Raw genomic sequence first — 15,277 nt, forward strand, 5'->3', positions numbered from 1 at the left:
AGGCTGGATGGTCAGCCTCAAGTGTTATTGTCACAGTGATTTGCATGTCTCATGCTCTCAACTACCGGCTCAACTTATTTCTGAATGTCATGTTTTTAAGGCACTGTGAGAATTCAGTCTATTAAATCTGGGAGCATTGCCCTTTCCTCAAAATAAGGTTGCTCAAGTCTGCCTAATACAACGCGAGTTGATTGAGAGTTTGAGATTCATGGGACATTTTATGTCCAAGGTCATAGGAGAGGGTCAGCTCGCTGTGACGGTCCACAGAAATCACAGTTGCCTGAGGCCTGATGCACGAGCTTCGAGCCTGGGTAGGGTTTATATCAGCAGAAACGCTGTCACAGATGATATTCCAACTGGTAGTTCTATAGCAAAATGTGGATAACCTCTTTTATTGTCAAGCATCAAAGAGACGTCCTCAAGAAAGTGGAACGACTGTGCTCTGTTGGTGGGAGTGTAAATTGGTGCAGCCACTGTGGGAAACAGTACGGAGGTTCCTCAGAAAATTAAAGAGTAGAATTATGGGATGATGCAGCAATCTCACTACAGGGTGTTAATCCAGAGAAAATTAAAACAGGATCTTGAGTAAATATCCTCACCCCGTGTCCACTGCGGCGTTGCACACAGTAGCCAAGACATGGAAACAACCTACATGTCCATCACTAGATGAGTGGGTGAAGAAGACGTACTCCCATCGTGTGTGTTTACCTTCACATCGATCCATATCTACATCTCTACAGACACATAGTGGGGTAGTATTCAGTCTTAAAAAAAGAAAAAAATCCTGCCTTTTGTGACAACACAGATGACATTGAGGGTATTATGTTAAACAAGATACATCAGACAGATGGGTATTATGGAGGGCACAGATGCATGGAACACTGGGTGTGGTGCATAAACAATAAATTCAGGAACACTGAAAAGGAATTAAAAAAATGAACAGACACTTCTCCAATGAAGACATACAAATGGCTATCAGACACATGAAAAAATGTTCATCATCACTCGGCATCATTAAAACCACATTGAGATATCACCTTACACCAGTTAGAATGGCCAAAATAAGCAAGACAGGAAACAACATGTGTTGGAGAGGATGTGGAGAAAGGGGAACCCTCTGACACTGTTGGTGGGAATGCAAGTTGGTGCAGCCACTTTGAAGAACAGTGTGGAGATTCCTCAAGAAATTAAAAACGGAGCTTCCCTATGACCCTGCCATTGCACTCCTGGGTATTTACCCCAAAGATACAGATGTCGTGAAAAGAAGGGCCATCTGTACCCCAATGTTCATAGCACCAATGGCCACGGTTACCAAACTGTGGAAAGAACCAAGATGCCCTTCAACGGACGAATGGATAAGGACGATGTGGTCCATATACACTATGGAGTATGATGCCTCCATCAGAAAGGATGAATACCCAACTTTTGTAGCAACATGGACGGGACAAGAAGAGATAATGCTGAGTGAAGTCAGTCAAGCAGAGAGAGTCAGTTATCATATGGTTTCACTTATTTGTGGAGCATAACAAATAGCATGGAGGACATGGGGAGATGGAGAGGAGAAGGGAGTTGGGGGAAATTGGGAGGGGAGGTGAACCATGAGAGACTGTGGACTCTGAAAAACAATCTGAGGGTTTGAAGGGGCGGGGGTGGGAGGTTGGGGGAACCAGGTGGTGGGTATTAGAGAGGGCACGGATTGCATGGACCGCTGGGTGTGGTGCATAAACAATGAATACTGTTATGCTGAAGAGAAATAATAAATAAATAAATATTTTTTAAAAAAAGAGATATCCGACAGAGAAAGACAAATATTGTATAATATCATACAGGTGGCATCTTAAAGAGACACATTAATAGAACCGGAGAGTAGAAATGTCTGTTACCACGGCTGGAGAATCAAGCAAACGGGGAGCTGTTGGTCAAATGGTACAAACTTCTAGTTAAAACATAAATGCCTTCTAGGACTCTAATGCACGGTGATTATAGTGAAAAATACTGCACTGTAAACTTGAAAGTTGCAGAGAGAGTAGAGTTTACATGTTCTCACCACTAGAAAGAAATGGTGATTACGTGTTGTGAGGGAGGTGTTAACAGAAGCTAAGATGATAATCATTTTCCCAAATATAAACGTATCGAATTGCCAGTTTGTACACCTTAAACTTATACAACTGTCTTATTATATTTCAGTAAAACTGGAGGGGGTAAAAAAAAGATGTATTCTCACAAACTGGAAAGGGGTCATTTACACGTCCTGTTTCTCTCCTTTCTTTTTCTTACCAGTCTTGAGGGTATCACACAACTGATCACGGCTAAAATCCCTGCTCTCCACGAAATCCCAGGATTTAACGTCTCGACTAAACTGGCATCTTACATGCTGTCAACTCAGGACATCAGCGCTGCATCAGCACGAGCAGGTGCTGGAATCAACGCCGAGTGGCCCTCTCTGACCCTGAGCCATTCCCGGTCCATGCCTGGGAGTGGCCAGTGATACAAACTGACGGTCAGTTCTCCATCGGTCCCGTGAGGAAGGTTCCGGGAGGGCCGAGAGGAGCAGCGGTTCTAGCTGCCCCTCCAGAACCCTCGCCCATAAAGCTAGGGTTCGTGGCTGGGTCACTCCCACAAAACGATCCCACGCCGATCCGCATCCGGCAGTCCCCATGGGCTCTCCCATCATGAACAACGGATGAGGGTTTGTTTTTTTCTTAACATAAACATGATCTATTAAATTATCTTTCAAAGAGCAAATTAGGAAGAGATGTCATGTAGCCACTAAGTTACAGTCGAGATTTACGAAGAAATCAGTCTCAGAAAATCTGAGATGCCAAGTGGCTCCCGGAGACAGAGGAGCGGGCTGTCCGGACCACGGAAGGCTGGCTGGAAGTTTATTTAACCCTCAGAGTAAAGGTCAGTTTTGTGTGCTGAACTCCATTTTCTTGCATCTTATGCATGATTAAATGGTAATTAAGCTTTAATGAAAAGTGTTAGTCTGATCACGATTAGCATAATTGCACTAGTCAGCGCATGTTCTCTTGTTTACACGCTGCGCAGAGCAGGCAGGACAAGGGGCCTTTAATGGGGTTTGCTTATCTCGTGAGCATCAGCAGCTCATTTCCTAGCACAGAAAGGCTTGCCTTACGGTCAGGTGAAGTAAACACACACATGGGGAAGCGCGAGATCCTTCCCCTACTCCGTCAGTCGTCATGAAACACACACGCAGACATGGAGAGTTGACGATAAGCAATGACTGTTTCCGGGACCAAAATCATTTCAGCGCACAGAAAAAACGACCATGCCTTAATGAAATAAGAAAATTTATCAAATGATAGATTAAACCGTATTTGTTTTCAAAATGGGTATTAAGCTTTATAAAATAAAAATGTTCTGCCTTATTTCCAAAAGGCATCAAGACATGAAGGGATCAAGGATAAACAATTTTCTAAATAATTACAAAATGTAAATGGTCAGCAAAAATGCATGACTTTCACTGCATTTTTATAATGTGTTCTTAACTAGTCAAAATGCAGTCTATATCTGGCCACTAAACTCCTGATAATAAACATTATGAGAAGATAATTTATCTTAACTGTCAACATTGGGTAAAAACAAATCCAGAAGTGAAAGAATCATATTAAAATCAGCACTTAAATATGCATTATTAAAATCTTCTTTCAGAAATTTTGAATGAAGCTAAAGTTAATGCAAAAGACGACATCCCCCATAGAGGCACGTAGTGTTTGCAGAGCAATCACAGTCACCCTAATATTTTCAAGCATATTCAATTAGCAAATACTTTTTAGCCACTAATTATCCATCATGTTGCAGAAGTACAAACACCGTCTGCCCTCCAGGAACGCAGTGTGCTGACTGCAAACAGACTTCTCGCTGTGAGCGCGGGAACACGTATGTGGGTCTTGGGCTGGGAGACGGTTAAGAGACCAATGACTCATCTGCTAAGGCAACCTTAATAGGCGGCTGCGGCTACCCTGGGGTTCACGGAGCCAGCAGAGAGGAGAGGGTCTGGACGCAAGTAGTAAAACGAACGTACACCGCACATGCGGGCAGATCGAGGGAGGGGCTGTCCTGCAGGAGCGCCGGTACAAGGGGCTTGACTGGGTGGGGGGCAGTGACTGTGGGTGACATGGAGATTCTGGATGAGGGGACGTTTGCCTCATGCTCTGAAGATTTCAGAGCCTTCACGTCGGCAGTAGGAAGAATCCGGAATGTGTCTTGCTGGGATGGGGGACGGTGGAGAGTGCTGGCCAGAAGTGAGTTGTCGTCTGAGTTGTCCCACTCAAGATGCGTCCTGCTCCCCGTGCCCGGGTGCATGAGGGAGTGGGCAGGGACAGGAGAGGAGAAGCCAGTTCGTCGGCCGCGACGGCTCAGCCCGATCCCACACGACTCAGACCGAGGCGGCAGGGGTACGGGCTGAGAGGACCGGTTGGAACTGGGGTTGTGAGTACGGACCCGACTGAATTTGTTGCTGGACGACACGTGGGATGTGAAACAAAGAGATTAATAAAGCAGAGGCTGTACCCCGAGCCCCTCTCCGAGTGCCGCCGGCATCCGCTGGGGCAGAGAAGGCTTCAAGAACATGAGGCTCGGGACAGGCTGATGAGGAGTGTGGCCAAGTGTCGTGGGCCGAGCTGCCTGCTCTGTGTCTCTGCGGACAGCAGGGCCGACGAGACAGCCAGCGCTCGGGGGAAGGGGGGTGGTGGGACGTGGCTGATAGAACCTTAGGATGGAATGCTGGTCAAGAAGAAACGCACGATGTCACCCTGGGGACATGCGGCCTTTACAGTTTGGGGGAAGGAAGAGGAAAATCAGCAAAGAAGGCTGCCGTAGGGAGGCCGGCGGACTCAGGAGGACGAAGAGAGAAAGCGAAGCCTGGAGCAGTGGACGACGGTGTCGTGGGGACAGGGACACCGTCCGATAAAATCACAGAGCTCCAACTTACCGTGGAGTTATGTGCCTGTGAGGTACAGCAGCACTGATGTCCCATTCCTGTGCCCCAAATTTATTTAAAATCTGATGATTCAAATGTCCCTAAGAAAACCAATGGCTGAACAAATATTTCCCTCGGATATGTCAGGGACACCTGTAATTCTTAGCTCACAAGCTATGGGCATACTATCAAGTCAAAATGGTTCATCAAGAAAACTCTAATTTAATACTAGCGGATAAACGGCACTCTTGCCTGGCAACAGTGGTCATACTTGAAATATCAATCCCATGAGGAAAACACTCCTTTTCAGCTCCATCATTTTAAATTTTACTTGGAACCCACAGTGCCGTGCTCATACTTCAGATTTAAGATTAGCTTGACTTATGAGTGGTCAAACAATGTAACATACATTAAGTAGGTTTTCTTTCTTCTTTTCCTTTCTTCTTTTCTTTCTCTTTTTCTTTTTTTTTTTTTTTTTTTCCCCGTGTCTCAAGATGACAGAAGCACATACATGGACTTTTCCTTCCTCTCCGGTACAGAAGAGGAGCAAAGCCCTTTTGGTCTGGACAGTTCTTTTGCAGATTTTGAAGACACTAAGCCTTTGGTTTGGAAAGACTCCAGCTTGAATTAGTTTTCTTGCTGGAGCCTCCGGTGGAGGAAGGAAGGCTCTGGGACTGGAGAGATGGACAGTGGCACATGGGTCATGGGTGTGGGTAGGGTGACCAGCTGTTCCAGTTTGCTGGGGCTGGAAGAAGTTCCTGGAACATGGGGGTGTCCGTTTTATAATCTGACTAAAGGGTTTCAGGAACTTCTTTGCTAAAGTCAGGCAAGTCCTGGGCAAACTCTGACAAGTTAGTAACCCTAGGCGTAAGAGCCAACTTTTCATCAAGTTCTCAGACACTCCCGCAGGTATTCCCGAAGTGACAGATTTTGCTGTGTGGTTCACGGAGCATCTTGGCTGTGGAGATGGCCGGACGACGGCCCATGTTCCAGCCTGTGGTCTACAGGTAGAGCCCATGTGAGACAGATCAGGGTGGCTGCCAAGAGAAATGGCACCCAGACAGACCAGGACCATGTGGGGACACAAGAGTGGCGGTAACACCCAAGGACAGAGAGGACCTGGTCCTCCCCTATGCACCCCGAGGAATACATCTATGATTTCCACACGCAGGTCAGTCCCAGGTAGAAGTGTGGTTCCTGGGAACTGGGTAGAAGAACTAGAAAACAACGAGGATGGCTTCTTGAGACAAGCACTGAGCTCGGACTGCGGGACAGAGCCGACCCCGGGAAACCGGCAGCGAGGGAACAGGGTAGATGGGAACCATGGCCCCTCTCTTTCCCTGGTATCTCTCAAGTCCTGCCCAAGCTCCCCACTGGATGAGTCCCAACAGTACAGAAGACTAGTTCACTCCTAGGGTCAGAGAGCAGCTTGAGAATTGGAAGAGAATAATCTATAAGGCAAAGGGAAAATGCACAATACGGAATACAGAGTCTTGGAAATGCAAAGGTCCTTGGAAATCAGTGCATATCTTCAATCCACAGACAAAGCAAAAAGGACAGAGACAAAAGGCCAGTCACGGACTTGAGAGGTTAAGACAGAAACCCACATTTCCTTATTAGGGTCCGAGATGAATTTTTCTAAATTAGGCCAAACAAAGTTTGTATGTCTTGTTTCTCTCCCCTTTTTATAGAATTTTAAGGACAACCTTGAAGAAATCCATTCACAAAAAAGCCTCAGAGTCAGCAGTATATTTTTGCTCCTAACATGGAATTTCCCAGAGCATACCAGACTCACGGACTCATCAGCCGGAAGCTGGGGAGGGAAAGTTCTTGCGCAAGGTCTTGTCAAACTTTAGGAAACTGCCAACTGTCAAACATTTTTATCTAGAAAAATGACAGTTTCACATGGTTCAAACTGGATTTCGAATACTGAATTTTTTAAAAAATAAGTTTCATTTCTGTAGGTTTTAATGGGCATGTTCATGTTGATCACTTTCTAAAATCAACATATTAATTAATTAATTAACAGGGAGAATCAAAACATCTATGATTCTCAAATAATTATAATAAAGGGCCTATGTAAAAAAAAAACTAGAAGTTGTCTTTTGAAGAGAGGGAAACCATGAAGGAACATGGGAAAATAAGTGTTTTCTGGGTTCTGTAAGAATTTAATAAAGGGGAACTTTAGAAAAGGCCAGTAACAAAACCATACACCCCATTACCCTACAGTCCAGCAGTCCTAGTCCTCGGTATTGGCCAAAATGAACGGAAAACGTGCACCCACACACAATCCGGCACAAGAATGCTCAGAGCCACGATTCCCAGTCGCCAGAACCTGTAAGTGACCGAGATGCTCTTCGGTAGCGAGGGATGAATGACCTGTGGCCCATGTGGACAATGAAATATCTTCCATCACTAAAAAGGGATGAGTTAAGAGGTGAAGAGACGTGAAAGAGCCTTAAATGCATGTCGCCCAGTGACAGAACCCATCTGAGGAACCACACACTATAGGACTCCAACTCCAGGACGGTCTGGGGAAACCAGAGCTCTGGAGACCGTAAAGGGTCTGTCAGGGGTGGAGGGTGCCGGCGAGGGATGGGTACTCAGAACACAGAGGAATTTTAGGGAGTGAAACTTCTCTGTGTGGTACTATAAGGGTGGACACACGGCATTATTCATTTTTCTAAACCCACAGAACGTCAACCGCCAAGAGCAAACCCCATGGGAACCACGTCTGTGTGTGATGACATGTCACCACCAATGATCACAGGGAGGCTTGCGTGAGGGGCGAGTGCAAATGGGAAACCTCTGTATTTTCCCTTCCCTTTTGCTGTGCACCTAAACGTGCTCTGAATAATCATGTATTTTAAAAAGTCGAGGTAGCGATGGAATGAGTCGGAGAGAAACAAACACCACCTCGTTGCGTTGCCAACTTTTTGTTTTGCCAGATTAGGGCAATGAGTCACACATCTACCATCTACTCATCTCCATTTCTGAAGATAAAAAGAGCAAAAATCATAGAATAAAGGAATGCTTTCCCCTAAACCAAGTTAGCTGGAACAAAATTACCTCAAATATTTTTACAACGGGCCAGTGGAAAATTTAGCACGTTTGCAGATCACTGCACTGGAAGCTCAGTGAAACCGGAGATTAAAAATTGTGCAGACGATAATTTCATTTTTATTAGCAACCTTTTAAAGCATTACACTGAGCTACATCCACTTTCTTTTGTAAATCGTAAAGGTGGTTCACCAGTGGCCTGCCAAGAGAACAGCTGAAGGGGAATGTGCTTGTGTGCAAATTTCACCTGTTTCATGGCCGAGCCTGCGCACCACCAAGGTCCACGACCTCTCTACAGGGTGCGATGTGACGGGTGCTCAGAGGGTCAGCGTCCATGAAGTCCCTACGCTCCTTCCTTCCTGGGAAACTGCTCGTTAAAAAGTGGGCCTGACGGTAAAGGTGGAACGTCTCCATCAGGGGGTGAGAGCTCCAGTGTGCACGTGGGAGGTCCCGCGGGCGACCCGGCTGGGATAACTCCGTCACGCCAACTACCTGAAACCCTGGCCCAGAGGAGGGGCAACGCAGGGCCCTTCTCTGCAGGAGTGGATGGCAGGCCCTCCTGTCCAGTTAGTGGACGGCAAGCCCTCCCGTCTGATGAGCAGCTGCACTTCGTGGGGACGTCACAGCACAGCGTGGGGTAACGGGAGGCCTGGTATTGGTGCAGGTTTACGGGGCCACCTGAGACCAAGTTCCCATTTGGGTAGAGACCAGCCTCATCCAGGGCCCCCATTCTGCTGGCCGTCTGAAGCCTTTAAAATGACACGTCTCCGTTTTCCTGTAACTACGGAGATGCCTTGCTCGCCCTATCTGGTCGGGGACCGCACGTCCAAAAATGAACCTTTCTCTCCCCCTGCCCGTTCCAAAGGTCACATCATGACGCTCTGCAGAAGTGACCTGCACGAGGGGGGAGGCCCGAGGACGGGCAGCGAGGTCTGGCGACCCGGCAGACGGGCGCCCGCGCGCGGACGAGCGGCGGCCGGCACCTACTTGAGAACTGGATGGAGAAGCCCGACTTGCTGATGAAGAAGTCGCTGTCGAACTGCAGCGTGAGGGCGCTGAACGTGCTGTGGATGTCCTCGGGGAGCAGGGAGCCGCTCCACTCCTTGAGCAGGATGTCGCTGTCCCGTGGGCCGTCCCACACCTTCAGGGTGTCGTGGGCCGTCTCCGTGTCGAACACGATGAAGTGCAGACTGTGGAGAGAGCAGAGGCGGTGCTGACTGCCGGGACGGGTCCCCGCGCCACCCGAGCCCCTGGCACAGACGGGACGCGCAGGGGCTCACCGGGCCGGTCCCCTCCTCCCCCGGACAGGTGTCTCCGGCAGCGTGACCCTGAGAAGCCTCAGACACACGTGTCCCCGGGGGCAAGTGAGAGTTACCTGGGCAGGCGCAGGACACGGAGCCTGTGGGGCTCTGCGCTGAGCTACGTATTCAAGGACCCAAACAATTCCGAGACTGCCCGTTCTTCCTATGATTCAAAGCTTTCTCAGCCTCCCAAATCAGAGGGGAGTTTGACTTCGCTTTGCTTTAAGCAGATCAAGGATTTTTACAGGCGTCCGTGCGGTTCCCGAGATGCCCCACTGGGGGGCAGCGTGCGTGCCCGGGACACACAGGGGCGAGGACGTTCTGCACAAGGACAGGGTCCTCGAGTCCTCACCTTCCCACCTGCCACCGGGATTCTTTCTACCCAGGGCATTTTCAGAGAGATACAGTGTGTGCAGGACCCACACAAAGGCAGAAATGTGTCCTAGGGACTCCTTTCTGGGTAACATTTTAATACACTTTGACCAGACGTCGAGGTCCTTCCCAAAGCGAGGGGAACATCTCTGGGTCTGGAAAGCTCGCTCCTAGCCTCGGCCGAGGCCTGGGGGGACGGCAGCAGAGCTGCAGGGAGCTCAGCCACCGGCACTTCCCGGCTGCCTCGCTTTCCAGTTTCTCCCTCACTGCTGGTTCCACAAACATCGCAACAAATGACAGAAGGAAATAGGGCCACGGGCCCCGATAATTTCTTCTCTGCGTATTATATATTCAAAGAAAGTGTCTGTCTCAACCTGTAGAAAGTACGTGCTGCGTGGCACTTTTTCAAGGCGTCTCACATGAAATATTTTTAATACAGAGGAAAGTACGGGGGTAGTGACACTCGGAGCCCACTGCCCCCGCGCTCACCTGTTGCCCGACATGCTTCAGACCTTTTAAAACAAAACCCTAAAGACACAGCCCCACGGCCCCTCCTTCCACTGAGGCGTCTGTCCTTCCTCTCAGTCCACGTTCTGAAATGTTCACAGACCATGTTCCGTTTACGTTTCGGTGATTTTCACGGCCGTGGTGTGCATATATATCCCCAGGCAATATAGGGTCCTAATTTGTACATTCAACACTGATTGCATAAGAGATGTCATTTTGGTGTTGCGTGTGCCCCTGCAAGCTGCTTTTTGCAGTCAGCGTTACATGAAAGTGTCTTTCTCTCTATCCCAGAAAATGTAGGTTTTCTTAGTCCACTTTACAAGCATGCAAAAGTGCTTTATTTTTCTAGTCATCTACTGAAAAGGATTTTGCATCTGCATTTTATTTATTGTGTGCGTGTGTGTGTGTTTCTTTTTGTCGAGGTGTAGTGGGCACACAGCATCACATGAGCTTCGGGCGTACAACACAGTGATCCTATGCGTCTACGCTCTACACGGTGCTCCTACGTGTCTATACCTCTACACCGTGCTCCACAAGAGTCGTCCCATTGGCACATCTCAGTCTCGGCAATGGTGCCAGAAGCAGGCCTGGGGACTCACCAGGGTCTTTCCAGGCTCAGAAACAATCTACAAGCTGTTCTGCCGAGGGACTGTAGGTAGGTAGTCTCTCAGTAATGCACGCATAGCCTTGCTCGGGCCCATCTTTATCAATATCTGACGTTATCTCACTCTAGGGGCTGGGAACCTAAGCATCTGATGGTTGAGGAACGGTGGCCTGTGCAGACTCCATTTCCCTCATTTCTCATGAGGTAGAACCCATTTTTGTGTCTCTAGGGCATCCCTCTTTCAGCCCGGTTCAGCATTTCAACAAATATGTATTGATCACCAGCTGTGTACCCAGCACTCTTCCAGAAATTTCGGATACATCAGAGAATGAAAGAGAGAACCTGCCGTCAGGGCGCTGGCATGGTGACAGGAGGAGCCGGCCATACCCCGAAACCAGGACTGCGCACAGGAGGGAGGCAGACTGTGTGTGTGTGGGTGGCAAACGCACGTGGGGAGAGAAGACAGAGCAGAGTCAGGAGCACCGGCTCTGCCGTCCGGGGGGGAGGGAAGCACGGAAGCATCCCATGGGGCGACACACGTCGACAGCGGAGATACTGAGTGGAGGTCCCGTGCAGGGCCCATTCTGAGGGGAGGACCGGCAGGGGATGAGGCACATACGGGAACCAGAGAAAGCAAGGCCACTGCAGGTTTCCTTCTTAAAAATACAAAGGCAGCGCTGCCATCGAGTGAGCTGCGAAACAGAAAGGGGGAAGGTTTTGTGGGATGGGGAAGCCCAGACGACAACGGGCTTTGCACATGTCGGTTCAAGATGCGAAATGGGCATGAGTCGTGACGGTCAGGGTCAGGACAGAGCTGTTCATATGAACCGTGAGTTTTGAAAAGCGTCTGGATGGAAATAGTAAACGTGTGTGTCTCAGCATAGACGGGTTGTTCGAGCACAAGACGAGGAGAGGCTGTCAAAGGACGTGGGTGAAGGGAAGGAGAGACCCAGGCTCTGAATCGCCTGAACACACAGCTTCCCCGCGTGTGCGACGTGCCGTCTCTTTTGTCACTCTTTCTATTATATCATATCATATCATATCATATCATATCATATCACATCGTATCATATCACATCATATCATATTATATTTTTTGTTGAAAGATTTCATCACAAACTTCTTTCATTTTAAGAAAAATTGCTACTGCTTACCACGGTAGGAGGGTTCTGTTTTAGTTTGCTCTGTAGTTGATCATGAAGAAGTATTAGATTCTAGGAACACTGGGGAGGGCTCAGGGGGTTAAGTCTCTGCCCTCGGCTCAGGTCATGATCCCAGGATCCTGGGATCGAGCCCCGCATCAGACTCCCTGCTCGGTGGAGAGCCTGCTTCTCTCTCTGACCCCCCCAACCCCACTCATGTTCTCTCTATCTCAAATAAATAAAATCTTCAAAAAAAGTATTAAATTCTGCTAAGCTATTTTTTCTACATCTTTTTATAAGACCATATAGTTATTTTTTAAATAATAGAATGAGTTACAGAGTTAGCTCTTAATTTCTATTTCTTATGCTTTCTTGCCATTGGACACAGGTTCTTTTAGCCTCATTAAGTGAATCAAACTACTGCCTTATTTTTCTTTTGACCGGAAATTTTTCTAATATATTGATATATTATAATCTATCATTTTCTTATATTTTCTAAAAACTCATCTCTACCACATGGGTATATTTTTATTTCCATTCCTAATGTTAATTATTTGGGCCTCCTATATTTTATCTTAATAAATCACTTCAGTTATTGGGTTACTCAATGATACCTTTTCAAAAGCCAGTTTGTGGGTTCGTTAACTTCCTCTATTGCTTCCCTCATTAATTTCTTACACATTACTCGTTTTTCCATTTCTACTTCTGTGAATTTACTCTGATACTATTTTGTATGCACCCTTAGCTAGAAACTTGTTGATTTTCAGGTTCCCGTATTTTTCTAAATGTGCATCCAGTGCTATAAATTAAGTATGAAATTATTAATTATGCATTTTTTAGAGGAGCAGAATCTGCTAACTCCAATACACCACATTTGAATATTGTGTGTGTGTTTTTTTTTTAATTGTGTTATGTTAGTCACCTTACAGTACAGAACATTGATTATTTTGAATTAAAGTTGCTTAAGAAACAGGTTATGCAAGAGGGACACTTTCACTCCCCCATCACCCTAAAAGCAGGAGATAAATGTCCGCTGTGAGACGGACCTTCCTGTACCAGGAAGAGAGACATCCTTCCCACCAGGGAGAGGGAACCTAGGGCTGACTAGGCTGTGCAGCCCAACCTGCGACTTCCTCACTAACACCTAACCCCCAAGTTCCAACTCCTTTGTCTTGTGAATTCTTCATGGATTATCTCCTTGTATAAAAGCTGTAAAAACTGCCTGATCTAGCCAGTTCTTAGGAGTCTCACGTGTCCGATGCGGTTTCTGTACATGTAAATTAAATTTGGTTTTTCTCCTGTTCATCAGCCTCATGTCAGAGTCATGATTAGAGCAGCCCAAGAAGCTACACGGGAAGACGGGGAGTGTTTTCCTCCGCTACATTACTTTTTTGCTGTAGACTCCGATTTCTATCCCATTTTGGTCAGCATATGGGGCATAAAAGAATAATTCTGTGTATTTACTTCCAGTTTGTTCCTAGTATGTGATCATGTTTATGTACGTCTCTTACTTACTTGAATGGAACATGCAGGTTCTAACTGGAGACTGAATATCTTCTAAAAATAAGTCCAATAACTGCATAGTTCAGATCTTCTTTAAGATTTGTTATCTGCTTGATCTATGGGTCATATAGAGTTCTAAGTAGTGTACTGTGTGCCATTTCCAATGTCTCCATATAGCCCATTCATGTATATATTAAATTATGTTCTTAGCTGAGTGAAAGTTCCTAACTATCATATATTTCTGGTAAACAAAATATTTCCACTAAACAAAATCTAGTGCTATTTTTTGTGTTAATAACTGCATAACAGGAAGCTTTAGTAAGGAATGACAGTTTGAGGACAGATTTCCAGATCAATGGTTATTTCCCTTTAGTTCTTCAAAGATCTCCTTTTAGTCTGTATTGTTATGATGTCTTTTATCAGGCTAATTAAGAGAGGCCTTTCTTTCTTTGCCTGTTCCTTAGATCACCTTGCCTTTGGTGTCTCTCAGTCTTACTAGAATGTATCTAGGTGGTCACTGATTTCCACTCATACTACTCAGGACATATTAGACTTATTAACTGCAAAACTCACATTGTCTATCAATTCCAGAATTTAAGATGATGTAGGGAACAACTATTGCTACAGAATTATGAGCTATTTACGTAACTGTCCACTGTAGAACTGACTATATACTTATATACTGTGTGCTTGGAGTAATTTTTGATAAAAATTTTTTAAAAAACCTAACGAAGAAAAGAAGAAAAGGAGGAAACTAAGTAATGTTTCTGTTTATAAATCTGGCAGAACTACATGTGAAATGGTTTTCTAGAAAATACAGATTATCGAAATTGACTCCAAGAGCTCAATATAGACAAACATACAGAAATATACATCCTGCATTTAACAAAATATTTTTAAATTGGCGCTAAATTGAAAATAAGATAAATGGTCAACAACAAAGGTATTAAAAGTCCAGTAAATATTGACATATTGATATATCTATCTACCTACTTATCTATCAAGAGAGAAGTCTGTAAAATATAGCTAAGTGAAAAAAAAGAAATATGGATGTTTAATTGATGTTTAATTGATGTTTAATATGATGTTTAATTGCCTTGTACAAATAATTTTATTTATTAATTTAAATAATTTTCCTATAGATTTTAGGAGAATTTTATAACTTTAGATGGTAAAATTTATTATTTATTATTTTTTCTATATGGAGGAGTTATTTTGTATAATTAAATTTTATTTACTGGGGGACAGTTAAGAGTTTTCTCACTGTGATTGGGAACAGAACAGTGAGGTCCACTATGACCACTTCTAATTAACATTATTCTGGAGATGGTAGCCGTTGCAATAAGACAAACAAAAGTATAAGACTTGGGAAAAAGAAAATAAACTCTTATTATTGTAGATAACATGCCTATATGCATAAAGAAAACTCGAAAACCTACAAATGCTTAGAATTAATAAGAGAATTTATAAAAGATAAATGCAAAAATATACTTTGTTTTCATATAGCAGCCACCAAAGCAAAATGACATAAAAATACTATTTACATTAATATTAAGAAATCCTGTAGGTAGGAATAATTCCAACAAAAGATCTACAAGACCTCCACACAGAAAAGCATTATCAAAACAAGTAGGGGCACCTGGGTGGCTCTGCCACTGCCACTGCCTGCAGCTCAGGTCATGACTTCAGGGTCCTGGGATTGAGCCCTGCATCGGGCTCACTGCTCAGCGGGAAGCCTGCTTCTCTCTCTCTCTCTCACTGTCTACCTCTCTGCCTATTTGTGATCTTTCTCTGTCAAATAAATAAATAAAATATTAAAAAAAGAAAAAAAAAGTTATATAAGGTC

The 15,277-nt window shown here is 45.4% G+C and overlaps 1 protein-coding gene across 1 annotated transcript in view; it reads right to left on the reverse strand.

Annotated features, from left to right (window-relative positions):
• CSMD1 (CUB and Sushi multiple domains 1) overlaps positions 1-15,277 on the reverse strand; it is a 1,942,714-nt gene that overhangs the window by 282,811 nt on the left and 1,644,626 nt on the right. The window contains exon 26 of the mRNA XM_059384481.1: positions 8,990-9,192. Within this exon, the coding sequence (XP_059240464.1) occupies positions 8,990-9,192 (203 nt within the window). The remainder of the gene's footprint in view (positions 1-8,989; positions 9,193-15,277) is intronic.

The sequence above is a fragment of the Mustela nigripes genome, chromosome 18 (assembly GCF_022355385.1).
Source record: "Mustela nigripes isolate SB6536 chromosome 18, MUSNIG.SB6536, whole genome shotgun sequence".
NCBI lineage: Eukaryota > Metazoa > Chordata > Mammalia > Carnivora > Mustelidae > Mustela > Mustela nigripes.